Source organism: Garra rufa, chromosome 9 (assembly GCF_049309525.1).
Source record: "Garra rufa chromosome 9, GarRuf1.0, whole genome shotgun sequence".
Classification (NCBI taxonomy): domain Eukaryota; kingdom Metazoa; phylum Chordata; class Actinopteri; order Cypriniformes; family Cyprinidae; genus Garra; species Garra rufa.
The window spans coordinates 29,355,124-29,370,851 of record NC_133369.1 but is presented as its reverse complement, the minus strand read 5'-3'; the positions used below and the strand labels follow the sequence as shown (position 1 = coordinate 29,370,851).

At 34.2% G+C, this 15,728-nt stretch overlaps 1 protein-coding gene across 1 annotated transcript; it reads left to right on the top strand.

The window, feature by feature from the left end:
• The first annotated feature begins 6,826 nt into the window (after positions 1-6,826).
• On the top strand, positions 6,827-14,254 carry LOC141343134 (maternal B9.15 protein). Its single transcript, XM_073847737.1, has 5 exons — positions 6,827-6,960; positions 9,135-9,315; positions 10,948-11,085; positions 11,241-11,538; positions 12,859-14,254. The coding sequence occupies exons 2-5, from the start codon at positions 9,143-9,145 to the stop codon at positions 13,051-13,053; spliced, it is 804 nt and encodes a 267-aa protein (XP_073703838.1). The 5' UTR covers positions 6,827-6,960; positions 9,135-9,142; the 3' UTR covers positions 13,054-14,254.
• The last annotated feature ends 1,474 nt before the right edge of the window (positions 14,255-15,728 follow it).

Genomic DNA, 15,728 nt, shown 5'->3' with positions numbered 1-15,728 from the left:
AAAAATATAAAAATATAAACGTATATATTGCATTTTACGGTGAGCGCAGAGTAGGCTAGTAAGCACACGTGATGACGCGCAGCATCTGCGCCGCGACGCGCCCTCACGTCTGTTTACGGCTGCCTATTTGGCCAAAAATGATGATAATAATTGATGAACAATATGCCTGGTCCTGGAAAGAGACATCAACAGTCCGGCGCCGAGAAACGAAAGAAAAAAAAAAGCCCAAGATGAAGCCCGTGTATCACTTTCAGGTGCGTTCATAATCCTGTGAAACTTTATTTTATTCTGTCAACGGTAATAATTTCACGACTAACGCATCTTTCTTAATATGAATACAAGCAGATCTAAGTAAACACAGTGACTTAAAATGCATTATATTAAAACACAGAGGCAATTATGATTATTGATTAATAATGACCATATGGTGTCATTAAATAACAGTGTTAAAATACATAATCTAATACAAAATTAACAGTTTACATTACAATTTTAATAGAAATGCCTGAAAAGGGCACCAAAGGCCTGGTAAATGCAGTTGTTACACTTACATGATGATCAAATTCCTTGTTTAATATTGACCAAACATTTAAAATATCCACATAATCTTTCCTATCATTTCCTCAACAAAAATATGTGGACATCATAACCCTTGTCTGCTTTATTGTCAAAGTCTGCTTTATTGTAAATTTTGAACTTTGGAAAGCTCCAGCAGATGACAGTGTTGATTTTATTTCAGTTTATTATTGTTTATTTTATTAAGATTTCACATTTTTAAAAGTTTTATTTGAAGCGTAATTTTAGTTTTATTATTTTTTTATTTTATTTTATTTATTTTTTTTGCTGTAGAGCTACAATTGTAATTTATAAATGATACAATTTATTTGTGTATTTACTTTTATTTGAATAAAGTTCTATTTTGGCCCCTATAGTAGGTGTTTTTTTATTATTTTATTTTATTTTTACTTCCGTAATATTTGGGGTAGGGGGCACAAAAGTAAATTTTTGCTTAGGGCACCCATTTGGCCAGCAGCGGCCCTGAAAATAGACCTATCCTTTGTTGTAGAAACCTAACCGAGTAAACCTCTAAATTATGTCAACGTAACACATTCATTCTCCAGTGCAGGCTATAATGTTTTGATAACTCTCCTATCGTTTGCGTAACAGCCTAACGTTACGTCATTAAATCTCTACTCTTTACCACAGCAACCATCAAAACTAAATCACAACAGAATCAATTTTAAGTTCCAAAAGTAAATTAAAATGTCACATATAAAAAAAATAAAACACCTAATTTAAACATTATTCACTCTTCTCTTACTTGGTCCCATCCAAAGCACGTGGAAACTAGTAATCACCTGCACAGTTTCTGTAAAAAAAAAAAAAAGAAAGAAAGAAAAAGAAAAATTACACAGATGTCTCCCAGAGGATAATAATATGATGTACAAGAGGCATCATTGTGGAAAAAATTATTACTCATCTTTTATTTACATTTGAACAAAAAGCATCATGTCCAAAATGATTCATCATACCCTTCTCAATAATCAATAGAAAAGCCTTTATTGGCTATTACAGAAATCAAACGCTTCCTATAATTGCTGATCAGCTTTTTGCATGTCTCCACTGGTATTTTTGCCCATTCATCTTTAGCGATGAGCTCCAACTCTTTTAGATTGGAGGGTCTCCTTGCCATCACCCTGATCTTTAGCTCCCTCCACAAATTCTCAATTGGATTTAAGTCAGGACTCTGGCTGGGCCACTGCAAAACGTTAATGTTTTTGTCTGTTAACCATTTCTTCACCACTTTTGCTGTGTGTTTTGGGTCGTTGTCGTGCTGAAATGTACACTGGTCCAAGTTTCTCTGCAGACTGCCTGATGTTGTTGTTGAGAATTTTGATGTATTTCTCCTTTTTCATGGTGCCATTTACTGTGATTAGGTTCCCTGCTCCACCGGCTGAAAAACGCAGTTGCAATGCGCAGGCACAGGTCCTCAGTGAGCTCCTTTGTCTTAGCCATGACTGTCCACAAACCAACAGCAGGGAGCTTCTGTTTTTCACCTGTTGAGTTGATTAAAACAGCTGTTCCCAATGAATCGGGGTAATTAGAACAGCTTGGACTATTTGGAATGGTATAGAACTTTGGATTTTCCCATAGACTGTGACAGTTTCCAAAGGGTATAAATAATTTTGGACATGACACTTTTTGTTCAAATGTAAATAAAAGCTGAGATATATTTTTTTTTCCACAATGATGCCTCTTGTACATTATCTTATTATCTTTTGGGAGAAGCCTGTGTCATTTCCAGTCAAAAAAAACTTGCTGGTTGAATAAAAGTAACTTTAAGTCAGAATTTGCCAAGGGTTTGAATAATTTCGGGCTTGACTGTATATATACATAAATACATACATACACACACACATATATGTAAACAACAGCATGAATTACATGATTTAATGTACTACTGAATATGTTGTTCTGCTAATTTAAGCTGTCTAACCCATGGAAAAAACGTGTGAAAGTGCTAAATCATATAGAGACAGACTTAATAAGCAGGAAAGGTTGCAATATTTTGACAAACTAAAGTTAATAGGTGTTAAAAATACATATGAACAGTATCAATTTAGATATTAGCCTAACATTTCACCTACCTGACCAGAAGAACAAACACTAGTGTTGTCAAGATGTTTGCCCTGGAAATCCTGGTTCAGTTTGGCCACCCACAAACGCCTTTTGTTCCTCAGAGAGTTTTTTGCACACTTTTGGCAGTCTATAATACTATAAATGTTTTTCCGGTCTGACCGATTAGCAATAATTAGCAAAATATGCTATAAGTTTCGTTCGATTCAATGGCATTGTTGGCCGATTGTTGACACGTAGTGAAAACACTCGGTTATTATAAGATTGTGCTGTTCTGTTGTTTAAACTGGGTTTTGCTCAAGTTTCAAAACCACTGGAACTGACCTTTGACATTTTTTCCCACCACTACCTTGAACCCTAAAAATAACAATGTGTAATTATTACAAGCAGTTTCACAAAATATTTGCATTTAAGTACATGTAGCTCAATAATAGCATACAGTACTTTTGCAAATACACAATGTTAAGACCAGCAGAGCTTTACATTGTGCTGTTGACATTGAGCAACCTTTCAAAAGTAATCAGAATCACAGTCTCACCTCTTTGATTGCCCTCACCCAGAGTAACAAGGACAGATCACACCACACATTATTTCCACACAACCAACGAGGCAGATCTTTGAGCGCACTGCAAACATAAACAACTATCGATCTTCCTCAGAATTGGTGAGAGCTTAGAGAGGTGGGATGGAAGATGGAGAAAAGACAGGGTAGATAACGGAGGTCAAAGAGAAGTGTGCTGCAATCTCTTTCACCTTCATTATAGAACCAAACTGGCCCTTCATACATAACATCATTACCAGAGTGGGAGAACAATCCCATTAGGAACACTTCACTCCTAATGCAGACAAACTGTTCTTTTGCCCAAGGACAATCATTACCTGGGGGTGTGAGGGGGATACAGAGGGAGCGTGTGTGTGTGGCTGTGTAGAGGTAACTGTGCGTGAGAGGATGGTATGCTTATACTGGTGCTGATCTTGAAAGGCCATCGCTATCGATTGCATTAAGCTTGCTGGGAGCTCGGGAAATCGATAGATTTTTAAAGGCGAAGCAACTAGCAGATAGCATTTGTGTTTGTGGGTTTCAGTAATACAAAATGGATTCTAAAGTGGTTATTTTTAATAAATAAAAAAACACAATATCAAATACAAATTATTAAAATGCTTCATATTAAAAAAGAAAATAAATAATAATAATAATTACACACTGCCTTCAGATGTGCCAGTGTAGAAATCTTATTTTGTCACAGAGCTCAGCCTGGCAACCAAAAATAGCCATGTGTACAAGTCCTCATCCATAACTTCCTCTTGATAATTTCCCACAGCTATGAAGCACCTGTGGTTTCTAATATTAAGTAACATGAGCTCTTTTGCCTTGGTAGCAACAAGTTAAAGAAAAAACCCTTAAGCTACTTTTCAACCTTTACTATTGTTGTGGATAATAAGCAAAGGACTTTGGGCAGCTGGGAGAGCAGGAGAACAAAAAATTTAAAAAGTACTTTTAGAAATTAAAGGTAAAATGTGTTATTTCTTCGCCATGCTGACAAACTGGCACAAATTCTGACCAAACTATTTGGTAAAATTACCAAAATTATGAGCGAACACTCCCTGTGTCTGCCATTGGTCAGTCATGCAGATAGCCTCATGCCATTGGTCGAGCCACTGTTGCTGGGCTGGTTGGGATGCACAAACAAACAAAATGTTTTGATAGAGCCACAGTGTTTAGACTTTAGGGAAATCAGCCTACGAATGGCCAAAATGTCACATTCAAGACCGTATTGAAGAAAACGAATCAAATGCAAATGAACCAAGTACACAGGTTTCCTTCATTTTGATTCACGTAGCGCCAACCTCTCAAGGGTGAGGTGCCAGGTCAAAGGAATGCATCACACTCTTAATTCAAGAGGGACGCCAAATCACCCATGGCTCTTTGACCAAATTAATTGCTTGTTCAAAGGCATCCAGGAAAAATCCAATCAGTCAACCCAGCTGAGGACCGGATTTACCCACTGACAATGAATCTGGAGCCAAGTATACAGCCAGTAGGAAAGACAATGGAAGGAGGAGAAAATGAGGAGAAATCACACTGTTTTCCAATTTTGTTCTTAAATTCTTGTTACAGGCGGAGGCAGATTGATTATTCCCCTGGCTGCACTGTCAGTAGAAACTTATTGAATATTGGTAATGGCCATCTGATCTACTTTGTCTCTTTCTTTTAGCCATAATTTCCTCTTGATTTAGCATCTAGGACATCCTGTATGATCTGACTGTGACTTTGGCTTGAACTAAAAGTGCCTGACTGCTAAGAAATGATATCAAAATAAATAAGTCAAACATTTATCTCATGCTGTTCTCTGGCTGTTCTCTAGAATTCATATCATCAGGAAATTTTCCATTTTCAAAACAAGCAAGCTGAGCTAACACTTACGCAGGTTGATGAACATGCTCTTACATCAGATCCTCACCCAGAAAGCAACAGAAGAGCAGAAATGAGAGAAAAAGGAAAGAGAAGGAATCAATTCTGCCATCTGCTGCACATCAGAAGAAGTTCACCCTCTATCAACAATTACTGCAATACTATTCTTAACCACTACTACATAGTTTTTTATAGAGTGCAGTTAAAATGATTCAGTGTTAATGAACTATTCCTTAACATGTTTTCTGATGATTAGTATGTTATTTTGTTTTTACGTTTGTCGAAAATAATAAAATAAAATTATAATTCATAAATAAAACTCTAAAAAATCTTGGGTTCAAAACAAGCCAGTGATTGGGTTGTTTTGACCAGGCTGTTGGGTTAAAATGTTTAACCCAGCCTTCTGGGTATTTTATTTAACTCAACTATTGCTTAAAATGATTATATTTCTTGCTTAAAATAGGTTGGAAATTAAACATTTGTGACCCTGGACCACAAAACCAGTCATAAGGGTCTTTTGTTTTTGATTAAAATTTATACAAAAGCTGAATAAATAAGCTTTCCATTGATGTTAGGATACAATAATATTTGGCCGGAATACAACTATTTAAAAATCTAGAATCTGAGGGTAAAAAAAAATCTAAATATTGAGAAACTTGCCTTTAAAATCGTCCAAATTTTTAGCAATGTATATTACTAATCAAACATTAAGTTTTGGTATATTTACAGTTAGAAATGTACAAAATATTTTCATATGATCTTTACTTAATATCCTAATTTTGGCATAAAAGAAAAACACTATATTTTTGGCTATTGCTACAAATATACCCATACTACTTAGAACTGGTTTTGTGGTCCAGGGTCATTTATTAAACATTAATATGTTTAATAAATGAAGTTGAATAAATAATAATTAAATAATACACTTTTTTAAAAATTGCTTATTAATAAATGTACACCTTTTGATTATTGCTGATGCCACTAGTAATTATTGGTCCGATTTTTACTTTATATCCCATTTTGGGTAAATTTTAAGTCAACCATATAGTAATTTTTAAAAACAATAGTTAAGTTAAATAAAACTTCCCAAAAGGTTGGGTTAAACAGTAACACATAAGGTTCATTAGTTAACATTATGAACTAAGAATAAACAATACTTCTACAGCATTTATTAATCTTAGTTAATGTTAATTTCAGTATTTACTAATGCATTATTAAAATCACAAGTTGTGTTTGTTAACATTAGTTAATGCACTGTAAACTAACATGAACAAACAATGAACAACTGTATTTTTATTAACTAACATTAACAAATACTAATAAACAGTGATGTATTGTTCACTGTTTGTTCATGTTAGTTAATACATTAACTAATGTTAACAAATGACATGTAAAGTGTAAAGTATTACCGGTTAAACAACCCAATTTTGTCCATATTTCACCCAGTGTTACAGCCTTCTCATCTTTTATTTAATCTAAACTATCACAGACGTAGGTAGCACACATATAACCTGGGGAAAATTACATTTTATCTAAAATATGTTACAATGTCTTACTAAATTCCTTTATTTATTCCTTTTATACTTACTTCCTAGGACATTAGCTCAGACCATATTTGGGCTTTGGATGAATCAGCGTCATAATAACAGACATGACTGCTTGTAGTAGAAACAGTAAGCTGTACTTTATAGACAAGGAAGTGAGTCATATGCTAATCGCTGACGGTAAAATGACGCGTTTGTTGGTCGACCGAGCCCAACACGACCGAAGAAACGTGGAACACTTGTGTACTACAACAAGGAAGCAACGTGCTTACTCAGGTTATTCGCCTATTTGGATATAACAGTTTTAAGGAAGTAGAACTGAAGAGAGCGAAAAACATCCAGTCGTTTCGGATTCAGCTTATATCGGTAAAACTTTACCTTAATAACTAATTAATTATACACAACAACAGTTAAAGTTTTAAAGTTGTTCTTTCTTGTTTGTTGTCTAACATAAGAAGTTAAACTAATTAAAATTGTTAAAGTGTCTAAACATAAATGTGATATATGTAAAACGTTAAATTTCGAGTATTACGAATGTAGTTGTTACTGTAATTGAATAGCAAAAGTATTACCATTATATAAAGATTAAAAAAAAGTTTGAAAAATTCGTTATTTCTGAAGACACCGGTTTTTATCACTCGGTATGTAATATATTAGGTAAACATGTATATATAGGCTAATATATATACATACAGTACATACATATTTTTGGGGCTTTCTTTTGGGAATTTCCGATGATGCACTTTCCAAACCGCTTGCCTAAAAACCTTCAGTATTACATGTGGTGCGCGTGTAGCACGTGACTGAATAGTGAGTCTTCAGTGCGTTGCTTTGTTTACTCTTTTTACAGTAATTTTAAAGCTTTTTAATACTTATCAGTTTTACTAAACTGTAATAATAGAATAGAATAGAATAGAATAGAATAGAATAGAATAGAATAGAATAGAATATTTGATTATTGTAAACATTATCCCGCGACCCTATAGGTCAAGCGGATTGGAAACAGATAGGCTAAGAAACAAATACATTGTTTGGAAAATTGCCTAAAATGATCTACACTGAGTTTATATCGTGTGATTTATCTTATGAAGACGTTCAGAGTCCTTTTATAGTAGTCAGTAGTTTCTACTTTTATTTGGCTGCTTCTGGTTACCAAACTTCAATCAACTTTAAACAATAACTCATACTTTTAACACAAGCTCTCCTCTTTCAAATTAATTTGTCATACATATAATAAGGTATGATTTTTTGTGATGTGTCTATCATTAGATTACACAATTACTTATAGCCTAGACAAAGCTTTCAGCACCTGTTGACCTGCTCACTTTATACATATGAGTCAGCGGCTGTTTGCAGTCCATCTGAGACCATCCACATGGCATTATGGCTTTCTGCTGTGCTTAGTTTGCAGATTCTATCACAAGTAACCCAAAAGTTTGACATGTAGGTGGAAAATAGATTTAATCTCAGCTGTCTGAGCCCTTTGTGTATTGTTAAAGAGACTTGTTCTTGAATGAGTGATTATTGTGTCACTCAAATCAGCATTGTGACTAATGCATGAGTAGACTCACAGCGTGTTGCTCAAAGGTTGCCTAATGCAGCAACCTCACCCACGTGTTTGGAGTGGCAGATATTTGGTTATTTGATTTTTAAATCATGTTATATAAATATTAAAGGTCAACCTTAATTTTTTTTCCTCTCGGATTTAACAAAGTAGGCAAACATGTTTCACAAGGTACTACACATAGTTTAATATGAACCGTTGTTAATTGTAGATTATAAAGTTTATTCATTTAAAGATAACTCAAAGTAGTGAAAATATTTACACATTTTACAAGTTTTTATTAGTGAGAATTGAGGCTAAAAAACAGTATATGAACACACTTTAAATGTCTTTGATATAAAATCCTGTGATTCATAAAAAGTTATAGAGTGGCAATAAAGCAAAACTAAATTGATAATACAAACTGAGTCCAATGGATGCACGTCTTAATTTGCAAAGGTAAACCTTATTTAGCAATATGCTGTTGGAAAAGAGCGGCTCTTCTTCCTTATTTGTATCTTATTTGGCTGTAATGCAAATTATGACTGTAGCATTGTATCGGTATAACAAGTCTTCAGATGTGGTGTAGCTGAAACAGTACTCAGGGAAGTTCCTCTATCAGAAATGCCAATAGAGATGACCTACAAATGCATAGGTGTTTCAGTGGTTGTGGTTAAGCATGAGAATTTATTTATTTGATATGTGTTAATATTTCTGGCAGGTGACGGGAAACTAATATGCTTTTAATTTGTTTATTTGACTGTAAAGAAGTCTAGAAAACTCTTTTTTTTTTAAGCCAGGATATGTATTTATTTTTCTATTTTTTTATGTGTTTTCTAATTTTAAAATGTACACTTAGTACAATTTTCAAAATAAGAACTCTGGAACTTTCTCAACTTAACCAATAGAGGTCAACCAGAGATTATGTCTTAATTTTGTGGTTTGTCAATGTAATAAAAGCCCCAGATTGAAATTTCAGTTTTGTTTTTCTTTACAGTGGTGAGAATGAAGAAGGAAGTGAGTGCTGGAGTGAACTTTCTGAAAGGTTTGGCAGTGGAGCGTGGAGGTGTGGATCAAATCAAAGCCAAACTTTTCGCTGCTAAATTACAAGAGCTTCTGCTTGAAAAGTTCACCGATCACTGGTACCCTGACAATCCTAGCAAAGGACAGGCGTACAGGTAAATTAAGAAAAGAAGATTTACTGATTTAGTATAACTTATTATACTAGGAAAGTTAAATACACTGCCATTCAAAAGTTTACGATCAGATTTTTTATGTTTTAATAATAAAGTTTCTTATCAAGACTGCAAAATCCAGAATAAAAAATAATATTGTGAAATATTATTTTAATATAAAATACCTGTTTTCTATGTGAATATATTTTAAAATGTAATTTATTCCTGTGATGCAAAGCTGAATTTTCAACATCATTACTTGAGTCTTTAGTGTCACCAAATCCTCATAAATCATTCTAATATGCTGATTTATTATCATTGTTGAAAACTACATTTTTACAGCTACAGATTTCTTTTTGGAACCTGTGATACTTTTTTCAGGATTTTTTTAATAAATAAAAAGTAAAAAGAAAAACTGCATTTTTTAAAAATAGAAATCTTTTGTAACAATATAAACTACCATTTAAAATTTTGTGGTCAGTACATTTTTAGTTTATTCGCATTTTTTAATACTTTTATTCAGCAAGGATATGTTAAATTGATAAAAAGTGATAGCAAAGACTTATATTGTTAGAAACAAAAATCTATTTTGAATAAATGCTGTTCTTTTTAACTTTTTTATTCGTCAAATAATTCTGAAAAAAGAATCACGGGTTGCAAAAATTATTGAGCAGCGTCACTGTTTTCAATACTGATAATAAATCAGCATATTAGAATGATTTCTAAAGGATCATGTGACACTGAAGACTGGAATAATGATGCTGATAATGAAGATTTGCATCACAGAAATATATCATATATTTAAAAATATTAATATAGAAAACCTTTATTTTAAACTGCAATAATATTACACAATATTACAGTTATACTGTATACTGATCAAGTAAATGCAGCCTTGATGAGCATAAGAGAATCTTTAAAAACATTAAAAATCTTGATCCCAAACTTTTAAACGGCAGTGTATTAAAGTTGTAAGTTAGATATTAAAAGCGCTTTTGTTTTGAATTGTGATGTGTAATGCACTCATCAAAGAATAACTTTAAAAAAAATACCTTTTCTCAGAAATTTCTCAGTAAATATACACTACTGTTTAAAAGTTTGCAAGGTTGCATTTTTGTAATAAAAAAAATATATATATAAAATATATATTTTGTAAAAAGGTTAATATTGCAAAATAATAATAATATTTAAGCTTTCTGTTTCCAAATGTAATGTGTTTTAAAATGTTGTGTATTTCTGTGACGGCAAAGCTGAATTTTCAGCAGTCATTATTCTAGTCTTCACCATTTTTGAAATCATTAAAATTTGCTGATTAGGTGATCAAAAAAGATGTCTTTTTATTTTCAAATTGTTGAGCTGCTTAATATTTTTTTTGGAAAGTGCGATTCTTTGATTCAAAAGAAGAGCATTCTCTTACAAATGTAAATCTTTTGTAGCATTGTAAATGTTTGACTTTACTTTTGATCAATTTAATGCATCCTTGCTGAATAAAACTTTAATTTCTTAAAAAAAAAAACTTACTGATCATTTAATCTGTTGTCCAAGTGGAAATTCATACTCTGTGTGAGGTAATATCTGAAAGACCTACAAACTTACATAGCAGTCATTCACAATATGACCACTTTTTTATTCCAGATGCATCAGAATAAATGACAAAATTCCCTGTGATGAATCAGTATCACAAGCTTGCAAGGAGAGCGGCTTAAAGCCAAGTGAGCTGGGCTTTCCTCGTGAGATCACAATATGGATCGACCCGTCAGAAGTATGTGTGCGGTAAGTTGTAGAATATTTCTATCAAAGCCTTGTTATTTGATACATTAAAAGAAGACCTTCCTATTGGCCTTTTTCTGAATGATTATACTTGACATTTTCTACAAAGTAAGAACTTATCACTAAAAGTAATGGTTCACTTACATATGTTCCCGCAGGTCTGGAGAAAATGGCAGGTATTTTACAGTAGCTCAGTTTGCTAAAGTGGAGGATGAGAAAAAGGACTTGAATCAGGATGATACTTTTAGCCAAGTGGATTCTGTGAATCTGGATACATCCGACTACTACTCAGCGAGCTCATCCGACTGCGGCTCAGTGGTCTCAAGTGATACAGAGGAGGAGGTAAAAGAGGACAAAATGAAAAAAGTGGAGGAGAGAAGAGTGAAGAACACAGTTCATGCAACAAGATCTAAAGCAAGGGAGCCTAAAGGGCCACGCAAGTTTCCTCCAGCTCAGGTAAAACAGTACACTAAAAGAAAAAAAAAACGGCTTTTGGGTTTAATTTAGAAATGACCTGCTGTTATATTCAAACTAAGGTAACTATAAATACAGGTGCTGGTCATATAATTAGACTATCTTCAAAAAGTTGATTTATTTCACTAATTCCATTCAAGAAGTGAAACTTGTATAATGTATACATTCATTCCACACAGACTGATATATTTCAAGTGTTTATATCTTTTAATTTTGATGATTATAACTGATTATAACTAATGAAAATCCCAAATTCAGTATCTCAGAAAATTAGAATATTACTTAAGACCAATACAAAGAAAGGATTTTTAGAAATCTTGGCCAACTGAAAAGTATGAACATGAAAAGTATGAGCATGTACAGCACTCAATACTTAGTTGGGGCTCCTTTTGCCTGAATTAATGCAGCAATGCAGCGTGGCATAGAGTCGATCAGTCTGTGGCACTGCTCAGGTGTTATGAGAGCCCAGGTTGCTCTTATAGTGGCCTTCAGCTCTTCTGCATTGTTGGGTCTGGCATATCGCATCTTCCTCTTCACAATACCCCATAGATTTTCTATGGGGTTAAGGTCAGGCAAGTTTGCTGGCCAATTAAGAACAGGGATACCATGGTCCTTAAACCAGGTACTGGTAGCTTTGGCACTGTGTGCAGGTGCCAAGTCCTGTTGGAAAATGAAATCTGCATCTCCATAAAGTTGGTCAGCAGCAGGAAGCATGAAGTGCTCTAAAACGTCCTGGTATACAGCTGTGTTGACCTTGGACCTCAGAAAACACAGTGGACCAACACCAGCAGATGACATGGCACCCCAAACCATCACTGACTGTGGAAACCTTACACTGGACCTCAAGCAACGTGGATTATGTGCCTCTCCTCTCTTCCTCCAGACTCTGGGACCCTGATTTCCAAAGGAAATGCAAAATTTACTTTCATCAGGAACATAACTTTGGACCACTCAGCAGCAGTCCAGTCCTTTTTGTCTTTAGCCCAGGCGAGACGCTTCTGACGCTGTCTGTTGTTCAAAAGTGGCTTGACACAAGGAATGCGACAGCTGAAACCCATGTCTTGCATACGTCTGTGCGTAGTGGTTCTTGAAGCACTGACTCCAGCTGCAGTCCACTCTTTGTGAATCTCCCCCACATTTTTGAATGGGTTTTGTTTCACAATTCTCTCTCTGAATGTATACATTATACAAGTTTCACTTCTTGAATGGAATTAGTGAAATAAATCAACTTTTTGAAGATATTTTAATATTTAATATGACCAGCACCTGTAACTAACAGTACATTTTTTCTGTCAATAACAGATCCCTGGCCCGCAGTACTTTTATAACCCTGCACCGATGTGGCCCCAGTACAAAAAGAAGAGAGGCATGTTCTTCACGACTGTATGTGCACCAGCACCTTCTCCATTGTTTGCTTACTATGTTGTACCAAAAGCACCTCCTCATTTCATTGTGCCTCACGCTGCCCTTCAAACCTGGGGGACAGTGAAAGGGTAAAGAGCGGAAAACCAGTGTATTTATAATTTAAGACGTATCTGCCAGTCTGCAGGGAACTTTATATCTTATTACAATGAAACTTGAAATATAGTGTCAAGCATGTCAACTATTTAATGCTTTAAATAATGCTTTAACTTTAAGCTTTTCATTTTATCTATTCTGCCTATTTCTGCTCTTTATTTGTGTATTTATGTTTTCTTTGGGTTTCTAGCTTTAGGTTTATAAGCGCAAAAAATAGTCAGTTGTTATATTTAAACTTCTGCACAAAACACTGGCTCAGGAATTATTTCTCAACTTTGCCAAAGCTGGATTCCTGCGTACTTGAAATTTTGCTGTCATATGGAAATCTTTCCCAGCAGCTTCTGTAGAGAACACTTGAGTGATATTTAATGGAATAGATCATTTTGAGTGAATGTAATTATCCAATGAAATACTCAATGGAAGCACATTCCCAAAATTACCAGCAGTTCAGATGTGATAGTTTCTGAAGTTACCTCTAAAACATTCTATACTTTTCTGTTTAAAAACAAATTCATCTTATTTATTGAAGAGTGTGGGTGAGGTTTCATATTAGTTCATGATTAATGTGAAACCTCCTTTAAGAACAATCATATCTGCTCAAGATGTTTTGCATTAACAAAAACATTATTTAGTTCATTATGCTAGGTTCTGTGCACAATGCTACCATTTACCTTGGCTAAATGGTAATGATAATTGTACTGTAGGTTTTTTTCCAGTACCACTAGGTGGTAGTATACATTGCCTTAAGGCTTAAGCCATATTTCATTAAAGCCATATTTCATTATCTTAAATATTTTGATTGTACATTTTGTAGATTATCTTAATGTTTGTTTTGCAAAAACTGCATATAAAAGTGTACAGTGTCATCTCACAGGTGCTGCCTTATGTAGCATATATATTCATATATATGAAATGATTTTATAATCTGCCTTTTTAGGTTTAGCTTTTATGTAATCTCGACTAATTGAAACTATTATAACTTGTAATAGTGTAATAGTCTTCAACACTGGAATTTTATCTTTGTTATATCATTATTATGTGTGCAGTTTTGTATGTTAAACTTATGACCTTTAACATTTTGCCTTTTTTCTGTCTTCAAGTGCATATTTATTTGTGCAATCTTTTAAATCATGTTTTGCTGTTATGCTATAACTGTAAATATTGCTTGTACAAAACTATGTACAACTGATGTTACAAATATATATTTTATTAATAAACAGTTAAGTTTTTTTTCCATTTTTATTTGATTATGAGAGATAAAATATATTTTTTAACATGCAAGTAAGCCTATGGGTGAGACTTCCAGTTCATTAGGTACTATAGGGAAATAATGAGAAGAATAATAACGTGTTGTGCAGTAAACGGTAAAACTGTTTGCATTAAAAACCAGTGTGTTCATAATTAAGATAATACATTAAAATAATAGGGGAAAAGACACACCAATTTACAATCAAGCAGCAAAACGAGCTGTTTTGTACAGCTAAAAATAGCTGGATGCGGATGAGATCGGAAGCCAGACACATAAAATGTACAAATGGCCATTCAAACGGAAAGGAAAAGTTGAATAAAAATGTTTCTGAATTTTACTGAATTAACAGATATTCTGGATATAATGCATTCCCATTTTCAGTATACTTCATAGACTGAAAATGAACAAATTCTGACTCTCTTTTTTGTTGAATCTTTCCATATTCTTTATGGCCTGGTTGGATTAGATTCGTTTGGGGAGTCTCAAGTAGGCCTACTTTAAAGCCTAAAGGTTATAAGACATCTGTAAGCTTTCTTAAGACCTTCTAACCTCAGGAAATCAGGCCAAATGGTGGAAACGTCCTAGCAGTGTAGTACTCTTCGTGGGCTCTTGGAGTGAGTTGGACTAAACACTTATTGGGATGGTTGTTGTAGGTTGTGTGCTACAGGATGCCCTGGCGGAAGGATCCACATGGGGCAAGTGCGTCACATGGCCCAAGGTCATTACGTCATTTCTAGAGGAAGACAAGCAAGGATTTGAGCATAGAAATAGAATCTGCTTCAGTTCATTGGGTTTGAAGGAGGGGGATTGTAAACGAAGAGGAGAGAGCAACAAACCTCATGGCCATGCGTGTTTAGTTTCTGAGTTCCTGTCCGTCATGAGTTCATTACGGAAGTGACAGCTTAATATTTCATTTTCCAAATGGTCTCTGTAGGAATCACATTATCAAATTCTTTAAATTAGCTGTCAGCATTAAACAAGCAAACAAATATATATCAGCTGCTGTGGGCAGTGGAGTAGTTGGTTAAAATCCACCTGCGAACAAAGTAATCTGAGCCCTTTTTAAGGCTTAAGAAGAACTTTAAACAAAGGCTCTGAGTCTTATATTTTCTTTTTTACAAGTATATAATTTAATTGGTGTTTTGAAATGTTTCAATAACCTAAAAAAATGCAACTTTTTGCTAAACATACACTAGCTAGTTGCTACTTTCACGCTTTCCGTTGCAGAGTGTTTTCAAGACGTGTCATCAATCAACCATATTGGCAGCACTGAACGTAAACAATGACACTGAACCGAATGAAACTCACATATTTGGCTGATTATTGCCGCTGAAAATGATCAATTATTGTCATGTTTTGGGCTGTACTAATCAGTCAGACCAGGAAAAACATTTAGAGTAGGCTA